At 40.8% G+C, this 24,438-nt stretch overlaps 1 protein-coding gene and 1 long non-coding RNA gene across 4 annotated transcripts in view; both read left to right on the forward strand.

The window, feature by feature from the left end:
- Positions 1 to 24,438, forward strand: part of TTC7B (tetratricopeptide repeat domain 7B) — a 105,515-nt gene that overhangs the window by 59,642 nt on the left and 21,435 nt on the right. Inside the window, exons 14-20 of one of the 3 annotated variants that reach the window (XM_081017471.1) lie at positions 904 to 976; positions 2,462 to 2,622; positions 7,532 to 7,648; positions 12,590 to 12,687; positions 16,232 to 16,399; positions 18,741 to 18,791; positions 22,840 to 22,980. In XM_081017471.1, coding sequence (XP_080873597.1) covers positions 904 to 976; positions 2,462 to 2,622; positions 7,532 to 7,648; positions 12,590 to 12,687; positions 16,232 to 16,399; positions 18,741 to 18,791; positions 22,840 to 22,980 — 809 coding nt within the window. The remainder of the gene's footprint in view (positions 1 to 903; positions 977 to 2,461; positions 2,623 to 7,531; positions 7,649 to 12,589; positions 12,688 to 16,231; positions 16,400 to 18,740; positions 18,792 to 22,839; positions 22,981 to 24,438) is intronic. The other 2 variants (XM_081017472.1, XM_081017473.1) reach the window with 2 other exon arrangements.
- LOC308470716 lies at positions 18,803 to 22,507 on the forward strand. The gene is made up of 2 exons (XR_013982591.1): positions 18,803 to 20,600; positions 20,790 to 22,507. It is a non-coding gene; the product is annotated as an uncharacterized lncRNA (long non-coding RNA).

The raw sequence follows: 24,438 nt of genomic DNA on the forward strand, positions 1-24,438 counted from the left end.
ATCTCTTGTACCATAGTAGGCATTTGTGCAAGCAGTATTAAGTCTGGATTATTTCTGAGCTATTTACAGAGGTCTGAAATTGATGGGTGTCATATAGATCAGTGGGCAGCTGCCAGATGGTAACAACTTTAAGTCAGTCCAACTTTAACTGGATTTTTGAAACAGTAACCTACAAGATAAAATCTCTGTATCCCATTATTAATTCAATGAGCTGCCTATTTATCAGTTTTTTAATTCACTTCTTAAAAATAGAATAAAATGTTAAAGGTCTCCTATCCCTTAACCTCAGAGCAGAAGGTATTCTTTCTACTTCAAGAATATTATTACTTCACTGCATATTTTGCTTGTGAGCACTAGACAATGGAAACCTTGAAATATGGTCCCTGGAAAATGCGTGAAAGTACCTTCATCTGCCATCTTCCCCAGATGTTCCAAATATTTGATTTTGCATTTATGTATATAGTCAAATATTCCAACGTCTGCAGGCCACAGGTTCCCCACTCTGAACTAGAGACTTACTTTGCAAAGCTGTGGTAGAAGACCCAGTGGAGAGTCATGAGAAATATGAGGACTCTCTTTCTTCTAGTTCTCCTTTGCCTCTCCTGCCTTACACCCTGTCAATTTGCTCCTTTTTTGTTTTTAACACCCACCACATGCAAAACTATGGAATAAATAAAAGCAGAGATCCTCGCATGAACTGTACTGTTATTAATAAGGCTGATGGCTGTAATGTTGTGGTTTAAGATGGGGATGCTAGGAAGGCTGAGGAGCAGAGTTAGCTTCCTGCTCAGGAACAAAATTCCGCTGGTAGATCAGTTATCAGCAGTACAAATTGACAAATACAAAGGTAAACCTGGACATTTAAAGTGACTTGATGGTCTAAATACGTTTACTATTTTTCAGGGCTCACATCTTGTCTCCAACTGATCACCTGGCAGCGTTTTATCTAGCTTTACAGTTTGCTATATCCCGACAGGTGAGTTCTGAAATTGTCACGTTATTGGGTCCCCCCCCCCCATATTTTTCAGCAGAATCTATATGCCGGTGGGGGAGGGGGTCAGCAAAAAAAATCCCTACAGGGGGATAATTAGGGAAGTATAAATAATAGCTGTATTAGTTAATGATCATCTGTACGTTCATATTTATTCTTGATCTTCCTGTTTCTAAGAAGTGGAACAAACGCTTTCTTCGTCCACCAAGAAGTGCAAAGAACAGCTTCAGGTCCTTCGTACCTTGAAAACAAGGCTCTTATGCTGAGATGTTTAAGAAGAACTGGAGATATCTCTGGGATGCATCTAGCCTTCAGAGTCCAGAAGCACAAAGGCTTTGATATTTTTACTCAGCCTTCTTCTCTGTCCCTCAAGCCCCATCCCAACATGAAATCCAGTCCCTTGCTGCCTTTCTACTTTAAGGAAATCCCCTCTCATTCTCTTGAGAGAGTTGTAGGATGCTTCCAGATGGGGGCCTTCTATTGCAAATGGGTCATTCATGTCAGATTTTTCTGAGTGTGCATCTGTCATGTTACCTTCCACACATTCTCATTTTTAAGCCATTGATATTCATGGCTGCTCTGTTCCTTGCTGTCCATACCAGTGTCTAAAGCTTGGCATTTTTATATGGGTGGGATTTTTTTCTTGTCTCCCCTTCCCCCACCATTATTTTATTCCATTCTGGATATGTGTCCAGGTGTTTCTATATCTTTGCTCCTTTAAATAACTGAGGTCTTACGCATGAGTGCTAAAGAGGTTTTGCGCAAAACCTCTGTATTAAAGCCTGATGTATGTTCCACAGTTACAGTGGTGGTAGCAATGAAGCAAGGGGCACCACTGATGTTTCCAGCAGTGTTTTTCTTGAGAACTCACTCATCCCCAACCATGTGGTGTAGTTAGAACCACTCCATGTTCATCAGAAACAAAACCATGCTACTCCTTTTGGACAGCAGGAGTTTGTTCCGAGGACAAGTTTTTGGAAGACTATCAACACCAGCCAAAATGGTGGCCCCTGTATAATTATGCTTGTTTCTTGAAGATTATTTGATGTTTTAATTTGTTACATAAAATGCGACAAAGCTGAATTTTGTTTAGTCAGAAGAAAATCTGTTAAGTTGCAAAAATCCGGTGCCTGAAACACCAAAGCTTGTTCTAAGTTGCTTTGCGTTTTGAGTGCAAAGGGAAAATTTTAAAGTTTATTTTAGGAAGCTAATAGGAGTCACTTACTTTGGCTACTTTTCACTGCTAGTCAGCGGCAAGATCATCAGTGCCTCTTGACACTTTAGTGAACAGTTTTGTGTGTGTGTGTGTGTGTGTCTGTCTGTCTGTCTGTCTGTCTGTGTTTTCCCCCTAGCAGTGAATATTTCCTTGGTGGAGGCACTTTCCATTCTCATTTCTTCCTAATCTCGAAAAGCAGGGGAATTATACTGTATGTGATAAGAATAACCCATTTCAACTTTTCTTTCAAATAGATACCAGAAGCTTTAGGATATGTTCGTCAAGCTCTTCAGCTTCAAGGAGACGATGCTAACTCTCTGCATCTCCTTGCCCTCTTGCTGTCAGCTCAGAAACACTATCACGATGCTCTGAATATCATTGACATGGCCTTGAGCGAATACCCAGAGAACTTTATGTGAGTAGGGTTTTTTGGGTTTTTTTGGTAGTTTCTATGCATATGCGTGCTTAGTATGAGACAAAATTTCAACCCTTGAGATGACTGAGCCATTTTTGGCCTTGCAAATTTTGTGCATTGCGTTTCTGCCTTTTTCCATGTTGTAGAAGGTTATAGCTTTCAAACTTGGTGAATAGCAATGTGATATTCTGCTTCCTCAATTCTTATTTATCATTGTATTGCTTAGCTTTTGCTACAAAGTAATATTCACAAGCCTTACATGATACACAGAATGAAAACGACAAACTCTTGTCCTCTCCTTTTCTTTTTTTGAAAGAAACATCATGACCTCCCTTTGCAAAGTTGATGGGTTCCATAGAGTAGATTATATTGCTGCTTTTCTCAGTGTATCATGATAAATAAATGAGAATAAAGAGCCACATCACAAAACAGCTGAGTGGCAAATAGCACTCATTCAGCAGACATGTGCACATCGGTGTGCTTAAAATGTCACTGGTTCTTATCATTCTGTAAAAACAAGTAGTGTATCAGAGTGGTTATGAACATGATCTGTGAGTCAGAAGTTCCTGGTTCAAATATTAACTCAGTTTTGAGCTCATTTAATGGCTTAGGGCCCTTGTATTTATGGGACTGCCTCTCCTGGTATGCCCCGCAGAGGACCTTAAGGTCCATGAATAACCATAGTTTAGAGGTCCCAGGCCCTAAGGACGTCAGACTATTCTCCACCAGCGCCAGGGCCTTTTCAGTGATGGCTCCAACCTGGTGGAATGCTCTGTCCCATGAGACTAGGGCCCTTCAGGATTTAACCTCCTTCCGCTATTCAGAGCTATTCTGCCTGGCCTTTAATTTGAATTCAGCCTGATCTTTTATTTCCCTTCTCTTCCCTCCCACTCCCCTTTCATGAAGATTACCTGCTCTGAGAGCCCACAGCTAATTCTCCCCTGGCCTCCTCGCTGGCCCAAGGACTAATTCAGCCAGCTAGCCCTGGGGACTATCTAATGCTTATTAGATGGATTTCCCCCAAATTGATTTCTGAACTTTGAATTTTATTGTTATTCATGTTTTATACTGTCTTTTATGCTGCTTCTACAATTAAGTGTTTTAAATTTGCTGTTAGGCACCCTGAGCCCAGTTTTCTGAACCAGGAAGGGCAGGGTATAAATAAAAAAATATTATTATTTATTATTTAAGCAAGCTGCCATCTTCCACCTTTATTCCCTACCCCTGTAACCTGCTGTGTGTAGTATTATTGGCCTGCCTTATAGGGGTGTTGTAATGATTATCAGAAAAATGTATGTGCTTAGGAATAAGTGTTACATTTCTCCCTGGTGGTAGTGTAATACTATTAAAATAAATGTAAATATTGAAACACCGCCCCCAAGTGTAAATCTGTGTTTCTGCTTCTGAGGGCTGAATTTCATGACAGGCAGAGCTCTAGGAAACCCCAGTATAAGAACATAAGAGCCCTGCTGGATCAGGGTGCAGTACTTACATAAGCTTGATTTTTTTGTGGGGAACTGGCTAATGTTGGGCTATGGCAGTTTATAAGATTTGGGTTTATTTACAGATATTCAGGTTGAACATACGTGAGAGCACAGCATAAACGCTCCCAACGGCAGCATCAGATCTCCAGTGTGAGACAGCCAAGACCCCAAAACACTGTTAGCTTTCAAAGCCCAAATCTGCTCATTCTCCTTCTCTGCTGGCCTCCGGCTCAGATTTGACTCTGGGCTCAGACCTGACAACTGCAATCTGTTGTTTCTCCTTACACCATTGAACCTCTGCATAGTATTGGACTGCAAGTTATTTAGTGGCCATATGCGATTCTTGGGTTTAAGAAGTCACTATATCATTTGGCTGCGGCAGCGTCTCTAGAGATTGGTAGAGAGAAGGGAAACAGCTTGATGCTTTGGGATTGGAAAATGAACTACTCTACTGCAAAATTATTGTTTTTCCATCTTAGTGTTATCATGGCATTCTGTCTTTGGTTAAACTTGTATTAATTTTTTTTCTTCTTTCATTACTAATGACTATCAGAAAATATGGTCATCATTACTAATGAACATCAGAAAAATATGGTCTCTTGGTGGACAAATATCAAACTACAAACTCTGCTTCAAGTAGACATCTGTCAGATGTTGCTTGTGTTGTTTTAAAAAGACCCTTAATACATTTATTTACTTCAGTTATTATTGCTCCAAGTCTCTATGAAGAAGCAAAGGAATAGTTGTTAAGAAGAATGGGTAATGATTTGCTTTCCATCATAGCTTTCAAATATTTTTTAGGACACTGAAGATTTCTCACTAAAGCTATTACAGTGGTGCCCCGCAAGACGAATGCCTCGCAAGACGGAAAAACCGCTAGACGAAAGGGTTTTCCGTTTTGGAGTTGCTTCGCAGGACGAATTCCCCTATGGGCTTGCTTCCCAAGACGAAAATGTCTTGCGAGTCTTGAGATTTTTTTTTCACTTTCCCCCCCCCCCTTTATCTAAGCTGCTAAGCCTTTGATAGCCTTTTAGCAGCTAATCTGCTAAGCCTTTAAGCCTTTAATAGCTGCTAAACCGCTAATAGCGCTAATCCATTAAGCTGCTAATAGGGTTGCTTCGCAAGACGAAAAAACCGCTAGACGAAGACACTCGCGGAACGGATTAATTTCGTCTTGCGAGGCACCACTGTACTGCAGAGCAGGGGCACATTTACATGGCATCACTGTTGGTTCTCATTGATATTACTCCTTTCCTTATTCGTGTAAGCAGATAACTGTTTTGAAATAGGGCCATTAAGATTAACTGGTTTTTAGTTGTGCCTGAAATTCCTTCTACAAGTATTAAATTTCTCAAAAAAACAGGGTCACATTCTTCGCATATGCTAAAGATGTAAGTCATGCTGCTTGGGTTCCAGTTGTTTATCTGACTTTTGTGCTGAGAGTTTCTGCCTGCTCATAGCCATTACCAAAAACCAGCCCAGTAATATTCCATCCTACTGTTGAACTATAGGAATACTGACCTGTAGTAACAATCTTTAATCCAGCATAAGGCGTTGTAATGATAGTACACACGTGAAAGGACACAGTTCTTTGCTTTTTTACTTTGTTTTGATCCTAGTTTGGAGTTGTTTAATGCTGTATTATAATTGTTTTTAAAGCTGTTTTATTTTGTGAGCCAGCCAGAGAATAAGTCGTCATTATGTGGTGCCACATAAATAATGTCAAATAAATAAGTAGAAGATAGTATAGCCCTTGTCTCTCAGAGTGCTTCTTTTGAGAAGGCTTTCTTTAAAAAAATTAAAAATCATCATTTCTACACCTGCAATCTATGTGGGGACCATGCCAGTTTCCATACTGTTTGTTGCTTGTTGAAACAACAGAGAAGGGACTTACAGGATCAGTCCCAAACTGCAAGTGCAATCAGCCATAATGCCAAACCATGGTTTGTAAAGCAAAACTGTCAATAGGTATTATGCCAGCTTACAAACTATGGTTTGCAAGGGGCTGCCAATGTTGCAAATGTAACCATGATTTGCTGTTATGACTGAATTCACAAGCTGTTGACTTTCCACAATTAGTGTCATTGTTTATATCAAAAGTCTGCTGCATCGTGGACTTATGAAACTGAATGTTGATTGTTTTATCTTCTGCTTTTTATTATTTTGCTTTTATTGTTTGAGTGTATTATTTTATTACATTTTTATGTTCTCATATGAATGGTGGGATATATTATGTTAAGTCCTAGACCTGGATGAGTAACTTCTATATTTTTTAGCTACGTCTGTATTCTGCAAACAGCTGTCTGGAGGCTGATACATACTTTTGATACATAAATAGGTGTTTTCGTTGGAGCCCACAGTCTGTAGAATTGATGCCCTCTAATAGAGAGGGTTTTGGTTAAGGGGTGGTACATGACTGGACCACTATTTAAATCTACTCAAAAGAGTGATTCAACAGTCAGGTGCAGAATCTCTCTCAGTGTTTGAAAACAGCTGTGAAATTCTGAAAACATTTTACCACAGCATAATTAAAACTTGATCAGACCAGCTGACTGGACACAATCCCACAGGCACTTTCTTGTCCATTGCTGAAAGCAATTGTGCACTTCCAAGCAAAACTTGCAAAACCCTCACAAATCCCCTCCTCGTGTTTCTGGGCTGCTTGCCTTTTTTAGAATTACGCCTACAAACCAGTTCAAAATGTTCTATTTTGGTGGATGGAACTGACAGATTAGTTGACTTAACACATTTCTCATTTGGTACACCTCTAATACACTTGCTTTCCCTATAACAGTTAGTTTTCCCTCCTCCTAATTGCTTCCAATATAATTCAGAGGCACGCAACCTTTAACAAAACAAACTGGTAAGCAGAATAAACCGTTGCATTATTCAAGTATAATTTCTTCAGCATTGTAATGGTTCCGTTTTCGTTGCCATAAAGCTTAATAGAAAATCGGTTAGTTTTGGCTGCTGACTAGAGTTCTTTCAAAGTTAGAGTGTACATGTTGGCTTGGTTTCTGAGTCCACTTTCATGAGCTACTTTTTGAAGAAGAAAAATGCTGCTTGTTTGATGTTTTCAAAGAGAACGTCTGCCTCTGTGCTCTAGAACCGTGATCTAAAACATTTTATCTTTAGGGTACCCTTTTCATATTGACTTGCCTGCAAAGAAACTCCTTCATGTGGGTAACCTAGAGTAATTGTGAAAGCACTGAAGTTCACAAAAAAGGACCCACTAGGCTTGTTAAGTCTTAGCATCACTTGGCGTGAACCAAGGCTGCTTGTCTGCTTTCCATAGTCATCTGGGATGGACACTGGAAGAAGTGGGATGATGGAGTAGATAGCCTTTGCTCTGTCCATAAGGGCTGCATTCATGTTTTCAACGTCCTTTATTGTTGAATTACAGTTTGATTTCTTCTCCTTCTCAGATTACTGTTTTCAAAAGTCAAATTGGAATCACTCTGCCGGGGCCCAGATGAGGCACTCCTCACTTGTAAACACATGTTGCAGATCTGGAAATCCTGTTACAATCTCACTAACCCCAGGTAAGGACAATACAGAACAACATGGAACGCATTCTGTTTGTGTGTGCAGGGGGCCGGAGCGAATCCTTTGCATGTCAATAAAGGTTGGAATTCAACATCACCCTCTTCCAGTCATTCTGCCTGTGCAAGCATTGCAGTTTGCCAGATGGAACAATCCTCTCTCCTCCTAAAAGGGCAGGGCAGCCCTGTTGCACAATGGGAAGTCCTTGTGCTGGGATTTTGCTGACTGGTTAGGTGCATTCTGCTCATAGCTTGTTTGGGGGGTGGGGAGTATCATACTCCAGTTTATATTTCAGGCGAGGTTTGTGTGGCTATATTTTTGCTTACCATGTTAGTTGCTTTTCTGTTATGGGTGTGGCGTATGTGCATTGGACCGGCTTGATTTCTTTATTTAACTGGAAAGAATCTGAACTGTTCCACTTGAGTGACCTTCAAGATAGTAAACAAAAATGAAGTTTGGGTTGTATCCAATTGTGGCATTCTGCTGACAGAGGGCTCTTTGATTCGGCAGAGGCTTCCATTAGTTGAGATTGTAGGGCAATGGTTTTCTTTGGTTTTCCCCTTCCCTTTTCCCCGTCCCCCCTGCATGCCCAATCTGCTCCAAGAAGACATGAAAATCTTGAGTGAGTGAAACTCTGGAGTGGTTGAAGTACAGTACAAGTAGCAGAAATTCTGATTCGCTTTCAGTAAAAAGAGAGGATTCATTCAGCTTTGCAAAGCAAAATGAGAATCTTGAGAGTAGAAACGCTGTTTTTTTCCTGGTAGTACTTTACAACTTTCTACTGCTACATTCCTGTCAAGTAAATGAAAAGATACAGTGACGTTATGCCGCAGCAAGGCATATCAGAGTAATATTCCATCCTGTATGATGCTATCAGATCAGCAAGGTCCCCCATGCAGCATATCACATTTCTCTTTTCAAATTCTGTAAAAGCCAGCATGTAATAGCTGTGGCCCCGCTGTGAGTTAACAACCTTCATGTGGCGCTCTCTTTATGCCAGGTGAGAACTGACTCGGAGTAAATGCTTGCATATGCGCCCAGCTCGACTTCAGCAGTCTTGCAGATGTCATTCACTGTCAGACTTCAAATGCATGATCCAAGATGAGACAAACATTTACGTTCTGCATAAAGGCTGTGGATTTTATGGCTTCCGCTCCGCCCCTTCAAAATGTTGATTCGTTTAAGCACATAAAGCAGGGAAATGAGGCAGAGGGGAAAGTATAACCTACCAGTTATGGATTATGCACTTATTATAAGACAAACTCACTGATAATTGGGTTCCCCCCCCCCCATTTGAGATTTGGCACATTGAAAAGTGATGTTTCATACATCAGCTTTCCTAAAATATTTAGGAAGGACCCATGCTGTCATTGGTACATGTGATTACAAGGCTGTAGCTCTGCAGACCTGGTTGCTCCCCTCATTACCACTACATTTCCTTGTGGGGTGGCAAGTCATAAAAGTTTATTAAGCCTTATGAATGTTAGAAGAGTCCTTCTGGATCAGATCAAAGGCCTATCAAGTCCAACATCCTGTATCTCACAGTGGTCAGTCAGGCGCTTTGGGGAAGTTCACAGGAAGAACATTAGAGCAACAGCCTGCTCCCAGTTCTTTTGCAACTGATGATCAGAAACATATTGCCTCTGATCCTGAGGGTAATATATAGCCATCATGACTACTAGCCATTGGTACCCCTATGTCTAGTCTCCTTTTAAAGCCATCAAAGTTGGTGGCCATCACCACGTTTTGTGGCTGCAAATTCTGTAGTTTGTGTGCAGTTTGCGCCATGACCCTCCAGCAGGTAGAGAGAAGAAGAAAACACAGGAAGAAGAATGGCTGTGCAGATGGTGTCATCACCAGAGAGGGCTGCAACATCCCATACATCCCCTCCAACTTATCAGTGTCTTACTGAGGCTGAATGAAGCTAGGGATGCTACTAAATGATGTATTAAGTGTATTAAGTTTAATCAGAGCTCTAAAGCAAGGTTTAGGGGCATCCCAGGGTTCATTTTATGACTGGTTAACAGTTACCAGATACAGCAATGAACCAAGCGTGAAGGGCATCTTATTCTGTGCCTGCCACCCATCCTATTATGAGTGATTCAAGGTATTATAACATCTGCCTATGACCACAGCAGTAGTGTGAGCAGGGCCTGTTTTTAATAAGTGTACTAAAAATGTTGTTGATTATGATAGTAGTAGTAATAATGATAATAATGCAGTACTACTATGTAAATAATATTTTTCCCAGTTCCCAGTAATTTCACATTTCTGTGCACAACTTTTAATTCAGAGAACATATGTGTGGGATTGTCCTTTAAATTAATAATGTTCCCCAAAATAAAATACCCTGTCCTCATTCAGTAGGTATCTGGGAAATACATAGTTAAATCAATTGCTCATGTCTAAATTTTAAAAGTTGGTTTCAGTCATATCTAAGTCTACGAATTGTATTTTGATTAAGTAAAAAGTGGATTACAGTTGTTGCTGCTGTTGCTGATAGAATCAGTAGACTCAGAAGCAGCCCTTTTCATCTTAAACACATTTTGAAGCTATTTCCCCATTCTGTATTTGCAAAATGTTCTGCTTATCTGAGTTTCCAGAGTGCTGATTTGAGCAGTGTGGTGATAGTTTCCTTTTACACCTAATTTCAGCATGATATCTATGTGCTCACAATTGCAGTAATATGTTTAAACCTTCAAACTTCTGCAGCTTGCTTGATGTCGGCACAGAATCTAATCATGTTTGTCCAGTGCTTTTCTGATGAGCTTGATGCACTCTTGGCTAAAAATATTTTTTAGTAGTGATTATCCTGGAGAGCAGTGTGCATTTTGACCTGCAATGAACCAGAGAAGTTATACCATTCCAGTGGAAAGTACTATATATAATTTTCAAATGAAATCATTTGTTAGCTGTTTCAGTTTCCCTGCTTCTTACTAAGTCAGTTAGGGTGCAGTTGTAACATTGCTTTTTCTGCCTTGAGTTTAGAACTGATGACTTAAAAAAAATAAATCTAAGAACTCAGTTATTAAAAAGTAAAACACAATTAATTCCCTGGCTGTGGAATATATAAGAAGAGAACTTTCCTGCATCACATGAATTAATAATCACCAGTAAAGGTAAAGGACCCCTGGATGGTTAAGTCAGCCAAATTGGACTTTGGGGTATGGAGCTCATCTCCACTTTCAGTGCTGAAATGCTTTTGCATACATGTGCTTAATGAAAATTGGGATGGCTCAGGGTTGTATTGTGGCAGTGGCAACAAGTGGTCTGTCTCAATATGCAGTTGTTGCACCTTCTCTGCCAGGTCAGTCAAGATTCAGAACCAGTTGTGCAGTGGTTGGTACACCAACCGAATCCTTACTACTGACTACACACACTTATAATGGACTGTGTCTGAGTTGTGCATAACAAATAATAAACCATCCTTATGGACTACAACAGCTCGTGCTTCTCACCCATTAATGCTCCTGCCTGGGCTGCCCAGCTGGAAGCAACTGAGACCTGTGCTAGCCAGCCGAGCCTCCACAAGAGGTTATTTACCTTCAGCCTCATTTTCTTTCTCACTGACGTTTGGCACAGCATTGTTCATGTATCAAGGAAGTAATTAATAGAGCTGTTTCCAGGAAATGTGTGCTGACTGATGTAATAGTTATTGGTTGATAAAATGGACTAAGGAAGGTCCCTTCTGTTTCCTGTGGATTACTGTAATTGCATCATTGCACAAGGAATTAGCTGTGGTGGTGTCTTACAGAGTTTTTTGTTTTTTTGCACCATTTTAACAGCAGCCAGACAAAGAAAGGAAATAGTTTCATTCTGTATATAGAACACATTGCTTAAAAATTGGATTTAGACATTTCACTGAAAGGAAATTTTGAGTTTATTCAGATTCAAAACCAGGAAGCCATTTTCCAGCTTAGGATAGATGTGAAGAAACAAGGTTTTCTACCACTTTAAAAACCAGATCACTAGGGATGACAGCAGTGTTGATGCTACTAAGCAGTATTGCACCCCTATAGAAAGGGACAAATAGTATTTGTTTTTAAATGAGCAGCACCAAATCCCAGGTCTGATATTTACTTCTGGCACAATTATAACATTATCCATATAATCATTCCTCACCATTTTGTCACTATACTTACAGTCATACCTTGGAAGTCGAACAGAATCCATTCCGAATCAAGTCCGTTCGACTTCCAAAGCATTTGAAAACCAAAGTGTGGCTTCTGATTGGCTGCAGGAAGCTCCTGCCGCCAATCAGAAGGCACGGAACCCACGTCGGACATTCGGCTTCCCAAAGAACATTCAAAAACTGGAACGCTCACTTCTGGGTTTCAATCATTTGGGAGCAGATTTGTTTGGGAGCCAAGGCGTTTGAGATCCAAGGTACGACTGTATTTCCAAAATAAGAGGGAAATAATTCCCTTTTCCTGAGCTGACACTGGCGGTATTCACATTCATAAAGTGGAAGACGTTCCATAAATATGTGTAGTCATTGCATTTTCTTCCAGCATGCATCCCTGCCTTGATTTCCCTCTCGTCCCTCTGTTGTTTCCCTTGTGTCTGTTTTTAGATTGTAAACCCCTTGGAGGAGGGGGGTCAGCTCATTCTGTGGAAGTCATTCATGGAAAGACTTCTTTTTTTAAGCTTGGTCTCTCAGATCCGCCAAGTGGAGCCAATCATTTTCATGCCGCAAGTGACTCAGTAGGGCAGACATCCACTCACAATTAAACAAGTGCTTTGAAGTGATCTGAACCATAGTGTGAAAAGACTTTAATCAGCATAAAATGCAGTGTTTTTTATATGATATATGGGCTGTCTATCCCATTGGTAGATAAAGTACATATAGCACTGAACTCTGTATATGAAGAGCTGTACAGTAAGCTAAATAGTCACTTTTAAAGCCTTTAATGACAAATGCCTTGCATTGTTTCCTACAGCGATTCTGGACGGGGCAGCAGTTTGTTAGACAGAGCCATTGCCGACAGGCGACAACTTAGTACAATTACTTTGCCAGACTTCAGTGACCCTGAAACAGGTGAGGATTACTGTCTACAACAATAAAGTGTCAGAAACGATATGTGTTGTCTGCTAGATGCCTTAATCTAAAACCTATCAAAGCAATTGAGGCAAGATAGAAATTTGCTGCGGTATATTTATTTATTTTATGTTTAGTTTCATATTACACACACACACACACACACACACACACACACACACATTAAATTTATACATATGCAATAAAAGTTCAGGCACATACTCTAGAGTTGTGTGTTAGCCCTCTCCTGTGTTAAATGCTTAACATAAATATCCATGTATACTAAGGGCCAAAAGTTCATAATCCAAACTTTGCGCCTTGGGCTACAATCCTCTGCATTGTTACTGAAGAGTAATTTCTATTGCAGGGGTGACTAATTCCAATCCCTATCAGCCCAGACCAGCATGGCCATGGATGATGGGATTTGTAGTCCAGCCTCACATGTAGAGCCAAAAGCACAGAATTCCTTGGGGCATGGTATCAAGTAAACACAGGACTGGATGGTACAGACATCTTCACACATTTGTTTTCAGGCGTATATTTCAGTGTATGATATAAAAAGGGTGAATGTGGGAAGCAGATGTTTGAAAATCAGATCTCTCCCACAAGTACACTCATGATGGAACCAGCTACATTAGCTCATGAAGTCTTTAAGTTCAGGCAGAGCCCTATTTTGTTTTTGTTTTTCACCTGTAAGCCCTTCTACACACCTGAAGATGTTTTTGCTGCTTTATGTAAACAATATTGAAGAACATAGTTTTAATATTTTTTACAATATAAAGTAATGTAAGGAGTTCCACTCATCATAAGTAGATTTCCTGCATGACTTCTAATTCGTTTATTTTTAGTTTACTGGCTCATTGAAAGAATACTTCAGTTTAGGGATGGCCACATAATGCAATGGGGACACATTTAACTAAAAAAAATATTTTCAACCTGCCAAGTCATTATCCTATCATTGAAAACAGGGCAAAATTAAATTGCATAGTTTATCCATATTGGTCTTTACTATATCTCTGTGCAGTCTCTTTCTTATGCCTGTTTGTTTTCATTAACATATAAAACCACTTTAGATCTTCACAAGCCATACATTGTTGCCATAACAGATAAAAGTTTCCATATTAAAGAGAAAATTTCTAGTGTTCTAATTGAAGATATCCAATCTACTATCTGTCTCCTATTTTCTTTTTCTTTCCAATTGGGTATTGGCAATGAGGTGTATTTCCCAGTCTTCACGTCGGAGTTGAAATTATGTGTTGTTATTTACATGAGTTGTTATTTAGGCAGGCTTCAGTGCTAAACTTTCACAAGCTCTTTGCAGGCAATATAGTGCCTATGTATACACAGTGGTGGAATCAGGCCACACTAACTGGGCCCATCTCTTGCCGCTCTGGACCTCTGTGATATTAAAGCAATGATTTCACGTTCAGTTATGGACCTTTGCACATTCCCCCCCAATCGATGTCCAATGTCCAAATGTCAGGCAAGTTTGGAAGCTGGGACTGGGAAGATGGCAGGGTTGGTAGAGGGAGGAATTGCACAGTATAAGACGAAAGAGCCACAGGGACTGGTCAGAACTGGACCTTCAGCATACAACAGAGTTACAGCCCCTCCCCAAGGGGAGAGGGTGAGCTCTGAATTTGCTGTGAGCAAACATGTCCTTATCTGGCATTTAGAGGTAGGAGTGGAAGATAACCCTATCCGAAATGCTGAAGAACTGCAGCCAGTTAGTGTAGAGACAATACTGCACTAGATGGACCAGTGGTCTGACTCTGTATAAGGTAAATGTCTATGTTCCCCCAGGCCAGAGGAAGTAGACCATGCGTTAACATTGGCCTTCACTTTTTTCTTTGCAATCTTTTAAACTGGTCCAGATTCCTCCCACCCACCTTATAACCATACCCTTCACCCATTTTCAGAGTCAGAAGTACTTTTCTGGATCTAGGTACAACAAAGCCAGCTCATAGTTTAGAGGCAAGTTTAGACTACAAGCATCAATGGACCTTATTCTGACTTCTTTTTTTAGACTATGGGCTGCTAATCTGGTTTTAGGACAGAATTGAAGATTAAGTTTTATCTGTTTTCAACCTACCTATGCTTATGTGTCAAAGGCTGCTTTGATAGTGGCACTGGCCAGCTGCCCACCTGGAACAAACTCCTGCTTGTGCTTCTTCTAGCAAGCTAGCCATTCTTTAAGCACTTTTCTTCTGGTCTTCATTGAGGCTTCAGGGACCTCCCAAAACGGAGGTTCAAATGTAAAAGTTGATCCTTGACGGCTTGCTCCATCCATGCATGAACTGCAAAATAGCCACTTCTCCTGCTGCTTCATGAGTACTGGAATTTTTTTTGTTTTACTGAAGAGCCAAAAGAAAAAAAGAAAAAAGTTAAGTATGAGAGTTTGTAACTAGATCAGAGCTGATAGCCAATTTACCAGTTGTTTCATAGATCTCTTCTTTAAAACAATCAACTGTGACTGCAATCTGCAAAATTTTATCCGGCAGAGCTGTTTTCGGTGGTGCACAGCCCATCATACCCAGGCTGTCTCCACCCACTCATTTTCTACCAGCTCTGACAAGTTTTCCCACCTCCTTTTCAAGCAAAATGGCTCATCTAGAGCAAGAGGGAGTCTAGTTCCACTACAGAATTTGAATTATAGGGAGGATTTGGGGAGTTACTTTGAAGCGACTCTTTATTTCAAGGCCTTTCCTGGCTTATTTACATAAAAGGGGATAATCCTTTATATGCCTCTGTAAATTCTCGGGAGGAAGAACTGGATTTAATAAAAATAAATACACACGTTGCCTTCGATATTGTCAAGGGAGGGTGTGAGCAACAAATTCTCGAGTCGCACCTGAGCCCGTGAACCAGGATGCTTTGCCAGCGGAATGACACCAGGACCGCCTTCCTTTCATGGAACAGGGTGATGAAGCGGACCTTTTGTCTCCTGTCGTTCAAGGATTTATTTATTTTTTAAATGAAGTTCAGTATCACTTACCTAGACAGTTGGTGTTTTATTTCTAACTTGGACAAGCATTTGGCAGCTTCAGGCACTCAGGTTTTAGGACAAAGTGGGCAACATGGTGCTCTGCAAATGTTGGACTACAACACCAGTCATCCCTGAGCATTGCCACGCTAGGTGGGGCTGATGGGAGTTGGAGTCCGAAGCAGCTGCAAGACACCACCTTGGCTACCCCTGTTTCAGAAAATAATTTTTGCCATCTGTATTCCTACTGGACGTACCAAATAGCTTGCCTTACAAATGTTTCCATTATAACAGTTTTCCTTTCCAAAATGACTTGGTTGAAACTGGTTTTACTAAATCTCAGTAAACATTTAAAAAATTTCTTTTTCATGCAAGGAAAGTGACCTTTTTGCAGTGGTTGTAGGAAAATATATTTTGTGTGGTGAACTGTTGCTTCCTTTTTAGCGGTGGTTAAGTGAGCTATACATTATTAGGATTATTCTTTTCTTTTCATGGCATCCATTAATCCATTCAAAACCTATTCCTGGCATTTTCTTTATATTTTTCTCTTTCACTTTTTAGCTTCTGATTCCTCCACATCTTCACCTCTCTCAAGAACAGAATCTCCTCTCCACCTGTTTATGTCTCCTCAATCTCCTCACCCTCATCCCAAATCCGATACCTTTGTCTGGCCCTATGCAACCAATCCATACTGTGACCTCGTTCCTGGGCCCTGCGAACCGCCACTCTGTAAACTGATTTCCTCTTTCTGATAGGCGTGCTAGTTTGCTCTGTTTGTGCTTCTGATAATCTCCATAACTGCTAAGCATCCATTGCCCTGAAATGTTGTTGGACATCAAGGTATTTGGTATTAGTGCAACCTACCTGTTTGGATTATATAATGATGATGATTATTTTTTAAAAAAAAATTAGGGCATTTGAAACAGTCAGAGTTTTAGGCTGCAATACTCCATGTTTCTTCAAGTAAGCAGTGATGGTTTCAAGTGGGCATGCTCTTAAATCAGTCTCCTCACTCCAATACCCTTGGAAGGCTCATGAAATGTTACATCAAGGGACCACCAGGGGGCTCCATTGCCTCCCTGAGAGCACTGAGTAAGTGCTGCCATAAGGCATTTTAGCAATATTGCTATGGGTCAGTGGCACAGCTGTTCCAAGAGTCTGTTGCGGAAGGATTGGTACCCATTGTCGATGCAGTGCTGTGGAGCGAGGATTAACGCTGGGGGGGGGGTGTACCAGGATGTGGAAGATTTCCATGTCTTGGCTGTGAGCCAGGAGAAGAAAGAAGAAGCGATGGGGTTGCCATTTTAACTCCCCAACCCACCTCACAGCACTGGATCTGAAGCCTCAAGCTGGAGAAAACCTGGCCCCTCATAGGGCACGGCAACTCCTGGTCCACATGCCTGTGCCTCCACATCATGTGTGATGGAGCACTCGGAAAACACGCTGTTAGTATTATAAGTATGCGCCCAAATTTGTCAGTACTGTACTGATTCTTGAGTGGTAGGAACTCAGCTCCTACTTCTCCTTTTGTACTATAGGTGCAACATTTTTTATTTTTGACTGGATTTTGTTCTCATCCATGCAATTAACTCGTTTTGAAATGTTAGAACCTTTATTTGACAGAATTAAATATAATTGGCAACAATTTTCATTCCTAGACGCTAGCTTCAAGACAGGAAAGGTTTCTTTTGCACTGTGGTGATTGCTGGGGGTTGGGTTTTTTGTTTTTGGCTATCGTAAATTGGCTTAATCTGTTCATTTCGGAGGAGTAGAGTGAGTAAATCGTTGTCTCTGGCACAGAATTAGATGACAGGTGCTAGAAAATAAGTAGCAAAGGAGTGCAAATTAATCAGGTCACAATGTAGTTGGATCCTATTCAAGATGCTGTTTGAAAGGATAGCACTTGTGCTTTCATATTGGTGTTAATTCTGCTCCCACTTGTTTTGTCGAGGCTTTTCTGTGATCCTGGTTCTTCAATGGGACATTAAAAAACATATCACACCTCCCTAAGAGCCCTACTGCACCTTACAGAAAGTGAGGCCATAGCTAAGGTGATACAATTCTGGGCTCTGCTACTTTGGGCTGCAGGCCAGGCAGTCAAGTAGTGCATCTCAAAGGATGCTGTGCTAAACGTTTCTGTTTTGGTGTGTTAGTTTACTACCTGAAGTGAGGTGGGGTTTCTTCATGAGGGAGCATACGAAAAAGGGTCTTTGCTTTCTGAAATGGTGCTGCCCAGAAAATTGCTGTGAGGTGTAGTTTGTCATTTGGTCTTCGTCTACTGGTCTCTGATGGATCTGTGTCAGAATTCATTTTGCAGTGGTTGGAATCGCGTGCTGTCTGCACTTACAGGTGCTGATATGAACTTTTGGGGATTTATTCCCCCCCCCCCCAAAAAAAAAACACTTTAAAAATTCAGGACTGGTTATTACTTTAGATGCTAGCTAACAGCTGGGGAAGTGTGATAGACAATATCCTTTTCTAAAACAGAGCCTCTACAGAGCATAGCCCACGTAGCATTAAATTGTTGTTGGTGAAGCCACAAACTCATTTAGCTTTCCATAGGGATGTAGAACCAATCATGAGATGCTGCAGAAATGAAAGCACAAAAGCAGGCTGTGAATTTTCTACCTCCAGCGAGAGCTGCAATATCTTATGGGAGGGGGAATATAGTTATGTGGCAGTTTTGTAGGCGCCTCAATTATTTGACCTCAGAGCAGTTGTTTATGCACTTTCATTCCCCCATTGAATCCATATGGATAGACTTGGTCCAAACCCTCTGTAGCTTTCTTGCTCTCAATATGTATACTCTGTTGTTTTTCTATATTCAGTTTGATTGTTAACATGACATGAAAGGGATTTATTTAACAAGAACTTTCTCCAAATTCTTACCTGAAATTCATCATGATTTTAAACTTCTTATTTCGAAATGCTCACTGTCCTTTGGAAAAACAAGAAAACGAGCTTACAGTTTGAAGGTTATCAGAAGTGTATTTTGCTTTTTTTGTGCAGTTCTGTTTTATAGCTGTTATCCTTCGTGATTTTAATTTGTGGTTTGATCTGTTGTTTAAAGGCAACCCTCCAGATGCTTACTTTCATGGTTTTTTCTCCCTTTTTTCAGTTTGTAAGTAGTATTTACTATACAGGTCTATTTTTAAACTTCTAAAGGCTTAGTAATAACACCTTCCCTCCACCACAGAATGTAAATGTGTGTCCATTCGTCATGGAGGTTTGACATTGTGCAAAGCGAGGCTGCTGCTCCTTAGCCATTCAAGTCACCCCTGAGGCTGCAATCCTATGAGATCTGAATGCCCTCAGCTAGGACTAGAGTTCTGTTATTAAAGAGGCAGTATTAATTTCTGGAGGGCTGCAAATAAAGGTTCTTGGGAGCAGGGGCTGACTTTATAAAATCCATTGCATAAGTCCGTAATCCACCATATTTATGATTTCTCCAGATCAGTTAGTTCATTTTCTAGTCTCTGGAAGGAATAAGGCGTGGAACTTGTAATAAAAAGATTTTAAAAGAAAATAAAGCAAGGTTAACCTATTCTAAAAAAAAAGAAAAGCCCTTTTAAAAAATTTATTTAAGATACGTTGTTGGCATTCTTACGCCTAATACTGTATTGTTATTTATTAGCCATTTATGTGGTCTTGGCACCATTCTAAATGATATTGATGGCAGTGTACGATCAGTTAGCAAAAAGCGCATGATACTTGTTTCATGTACCAACCCTATGGAACAAAGAAAGTTTTGTTTGTTGATAGAAGCCCCAGGCTCCTCTTTGTTGATGTACACCATCCATTTTGGAAAACGTTGAGAAGCCTTTTAACATATTGGAGGTGGGGGATGAGTTATTGCAGTTGCTAATAAAGGGTGATATACAATGTTCATCATACTCGGACTAGATCCATTGAAATCAGTGGACACCATTGATGTCAAGGTTCTTACTCTTAGTATGACTATCATTGGGTATCGCCCACCGTCTTGTGGGATTAGCCCAGGGACAGCCAGTGCGGTATTACCTACAGATATTGTGGACTATAACACCCATCAGCCCAGACCATTGATGATGCTGGCTGGTCTAATGGGCTTTGTAGTCCAAGCATCTGAAGGGCACAAACTTGGCTACCCCTAGATTAGACGTACACATACGTGTTTTATTTGGTCCTACAGAATGTACTGTCTCTTCATCTAGAGAGAGTTTTACTCGCACCGGCATACAGATCTCTGCATGTATCACAGTTTGGCACTCTTACATGCTCTGGCACCTGCTTTTTTTGTGTGTGCATGTGAAATCGGGTTGTGTTTTCACCTTGCATGATTTTGCTCATTTCCTTTCCTTTAATTAAGACATTGTTCTCATGAAATTTGATTGAAAAGCAACTTTCCATTTTGCAGCAAGGAGAGGGGTGAGCCTCTGAAGGATTTGCATTATGTCAAGTATTTACCATTTCATCATTCACTTGGCAATCCTAAAGATAAACACAGGGGAAGTAGCAACATGCTCATCATATTAAGAAGGGGATTCCCCCCCATCCCATAAATGTTCAAGTAGAAAAGCAATACAGAATTGTCTTCTTTTGGTTTGTCGTCCCCCCCCCCCCCCGTGCTGGAGTCAGCCAATTTATCAGCTGTTCAGAAACAAAAGGCCTTCTCAAAGTAAACACTAGCAAGAAATGCTGGAAAATTTAATAATCATCTTGTCACAATGACAGGCTTCCTTTGTCGATGGTTCAAATAGTGGCAGGTGTCCCTTGTTGAAATAAAGCACTATAAAATTAAGCCGTTTAAACAAAGCACTGGTTCATCCTAGTGAATGAAATCGTAGCTCAGTTACTTTCGTTAAGTTTATAATGACTCCTGGAACGGGTATAGGGTGAAGTGGTACACAAATAGCTATGCAGCGTAATAAGAAGTGAGGCAGCAAATTTGGTGGCTGAAGCCACAGCTGAATATTGGATTTTTGCTATTTTCAGAGAGTTTAGCCCTGACCATGAAAAGGGTGTTCTAGTTAAACAAGCAAGCCATAGTTGATAGCAGAAAATCTCCAGTTGGCGATTGACTAGAAAAACATAAATGGGAGGTATTGGAACAGTTGTTGTGATAGATGTGTGTATGGAGATTAGATGTTTGCCTTATCCCTACCATCTCCCACATAGGCCTCATTTTCACTGAGGTGCTAAGCCCATATCAGGGTGATGTTGGTTCGCTGCAGTTGGGGCTCACTTGACTTGAATGCTGCTTTATAGGGGCCATAATCCTAGATGCCAGGGATAATATATGTACTAAATCAGGTATCAAAGCTGGTTTGGGGGGGAAGACCTGGTTAGTCTTCACCACATTTATATGTGCCAAAACATATGAATGTCCTCTCATAGTGGTCCCCTTTTCAATAATGAGAAGTCATTACTTATGTAATATCTTGAATTCATGGTGCCCATGGCATTTCCAGTCATAAGAAAATAAAAGAGCTCTCTTGGATCACACCAAAGCCCCATTTGCTGCAGCATCCTGTTCTCACTGTGGCCAATCAGATGCCCATGGGAAGCCCATAAGCAAGATTCAAGTGCAATCTCCCCACCTGGAATTTCCAGCAATTGGTATTCAGAGGCATACAGTCGTACCTTGGTTCTTGAACGCCTTGGTACTTGCACATTTTGGCTCCCGAGCGCCGCAAACCCAGAAGTGAGTGTTCCGGTTTGCGAACGTTTTTTGGAAGCTTCCACAGCTTCCAATTGAGTGCAGGAAGCTCCTGCAGCCAACTGGAAGCCGCACCTTGGTTTTCAAACCGTTTTGGGAGTCGAACAGACTCCTGGAACGGATTAAGTTCGAGAACCAAGGTACGACTGTACTGACTCTTAACAACGGAGGCAGAACGTAGCCATTGTGGCTTGAGATCTAACGACAGCTTTCTCCTGCAATGATTTGTCTAGTTCTCTTTTAAAGCTGTTCCTTTTGGAGCTTCTGTGGGGCAAGCAGTTCAGCAGATGACATTTACTCTTTCTGCATGCCAGGGAAAGTTTCAGTCGATTAAGTTCTGCTTGTCACACATGTCTTAAAGCCCCAGGAGCTCTTGCCAGACTTAAGACGCCGATAACTTTATGTGTGAACAAGAAGTTGCAATGTAAACACCTGACATTATTCGGGGTACATTTTAGCAGCTCTGTTCCAAAATTACCATCAAGGAAATATTAGAAGGTGATTAGGTGAGTGTCCCAGTTTATTTGTAGCTTGACAAAGAAGGCATTCGTCTCTCTGCTTCTCCTTGCAAACATTTCTGATGCTTCAGTCTTCGTTTATATTCTTCGGTGACCTCCGCTTTTGTCAAGTGTGCATTTAAGTCTTGGAACATCATGTTTGATTGGTACCACGTTAGAGAGCTGCAGTGAGTGTCTCACATGTTTAGGAACTACAGCAGAACTGATATGTGAAGATATCTGGTATTATGGCAGGAGCCGCTTGTTTATTTGTACATGCATATCAAATAGAAATTGGCTAACAGCAATAAACCGTAACATATAGAAAAATATCAAGGAAAAGAATAATCTGTTGGTTAGATTCCCCCCTCCCCCCTTAGATTTATCAAATCCATTTTGGACGAAGTGCTCATTCTGTTCACTTCCCCAGCTGCTAATATTGGTGATTAAGTGAACTTTATAGTCTTTGCAGCTTAATTGGTTTCTGTTCAGGGAAACGTTGAGATCATTCTGCATTTCTTAGGTTATTTTAGTCTCTCTATTATTATTCTTAAAATAGTATTCTAATTACCCCTCCAGGGAGGTGGGGTGTTCAGTGATAACTAGCAGTGAAGAGTAAGTAGTAAGTGTTACATCATATAAGCATCATCCCCAAACCTCTTGGAGTCTTACAGCTTGTATGTGTGTGCGTGGAACTTGTATACCTGCTGTCGGTCGTCGAAAGCTTTGTGTTTCACAAGTGGCTGCTCCAGTCTCATCTGTCATTTCCGCTAGTAATGTAATAGGCTTTCAATGCAGGTTCACTAACACTAACATCCTTATAATCGGGGAAGGGGGAGCCTGGCAAACATAGATGTTTTAAGGTTTCGCAACACCTTTACATGCACAGAGTTAAAAAGCAGAACAGCAAGCAGCTGAAGCCCAGGCTTTCTCTTTCTTTCTACTGATGCAAGCTATGTCTATTATTTCCGCAGGTTCAATCCATGCGACGTCGATAGCAGCCTCTAGAGTGGAGCAGGCACTGTCTGAAGTTGCCTCGTCTTTGCAGAGCAGTGCTCCGAAGCAAGGTCCTCTGCATCCTTGGATGACTCTGGCTCAAATCTGGCTTCATGCAGGTAATAGAGCACAGCTGCTGTTTTCTTTTTTCCTGCTCATTAGCTACAGGAATCTGTAGTCATTGCCTTCAGCGGGGCAGAATGTTTTTATTGTATGTCAGCTAAAAGCACAGCTTTTAAGGACACTTATTCGGAATGTGGCATTTCGTTACATTTCAAGACAAGAACATTGTATGCTTAATTTATGAAACAGTAGTCTAGGGGAGGATGGCATTTAGTATTTAACAACCTTGTCAGGAGGTTGAGTCCCCCACCCCACCCCCGCCTCCCCCTTCCCATCCGCTGCTCAGGTTGTGTTAAGTCATGGAAATTTAAAGTGCCTCATTGAAAATTAAGAGTGACGTTGTTTTGGTGAACTTTAATCTGGGCAGCTCAAACCATGAATTTCAGGCAAAAAAGATAAAATGCCATCTGCAATTATATGCTTTTCCGACTGCAAAAGAGAATAGCAAGCTAAAACTAATTTCGGGAGGGGGGTGGAGAATCTGAAATACATTTTTTATGTAGAATAATAACATTGTAGAGTTGGAAGGGACCACAAGGGTCATCTAGTCCAACCTCCTGCAATGAAGGAATCTTCTTGCCTAACGTGGGGCTCGAACCCAAGTCCCTGAGATTAAGAGCCTCATGCTCTTCTGACTTGAGGTGTCAATAACAAACTCATGTAAATGTGCTTTAATAGAGTAAAAGAGGTTGACTGAACCTTCTGGTGTTAAAGCTCAGATATGTGAGGTATACAGTATTGAGATATCGATATTACAGAGTTATGGAATAACGTTTAAGGCAGTTCGACCCAGAAATGAGGTGGCAAGCTATTATCAGAGACTATAATGTACCTATTTCAAGAAACGATGCTGTTTTTGAAATACAGGTTAGAAGTAAAATCACTTTTCCCCAAAACAAATCAGCCGAAGACCCATATGATGTATCTGTTAACTGCGCTATATTGTCTTAGACAGCAAGTTAGAGGAATCAGATCCACAGATTATTTTCCCAAATGAGATGTTGTCTGCAAATACAGAAACTAGAATGCTGGTTACTCACTCATTCATGAAACCCATCTTGCGCTAATCTTCATCATAAGGTTGTTCTGAGGATTGGGGTGGGGCAGGACATGTACACTGTCCTGAGTGCATTAGTAGGATACAGAGATGAGAAACTTGCAGCCTTGTACCCAGCGTTGCTCCAGAATGCTGAGAAAGCAAAAACTCAGTGCGGTATTGAAAAGTTCGGTCTGCCATCTTGATTGAAAATGGCACCCAATGATGTCCATACCTGCTCCTTGATCTCAGAAACCATCATGCAAAAATTTCATTAAGAAGTGTCCAAAATGCATAGAAAACAGACAGGCAGACAAATACCGTTTCAAAATATTTAGTAGTGGGAGTAGCAGGATGATAAAAACAAGAATAGGAAATCTCAGCTACCAGTTTCCCAGTAAGGGCATATAGGTTTGCA

This window comes from Podarcis pityusensis, assembly GCF_964106645.2.
Source record: "Podarcis pityusensis genome assembly, chromosome: 1".
NCBI classification, from domain to species: Eukaryota; Metazoa; Chordata; class Lepidosauria; order Squamata; family Lacertidae; genus Podarcis; species Podarcis pityusensis.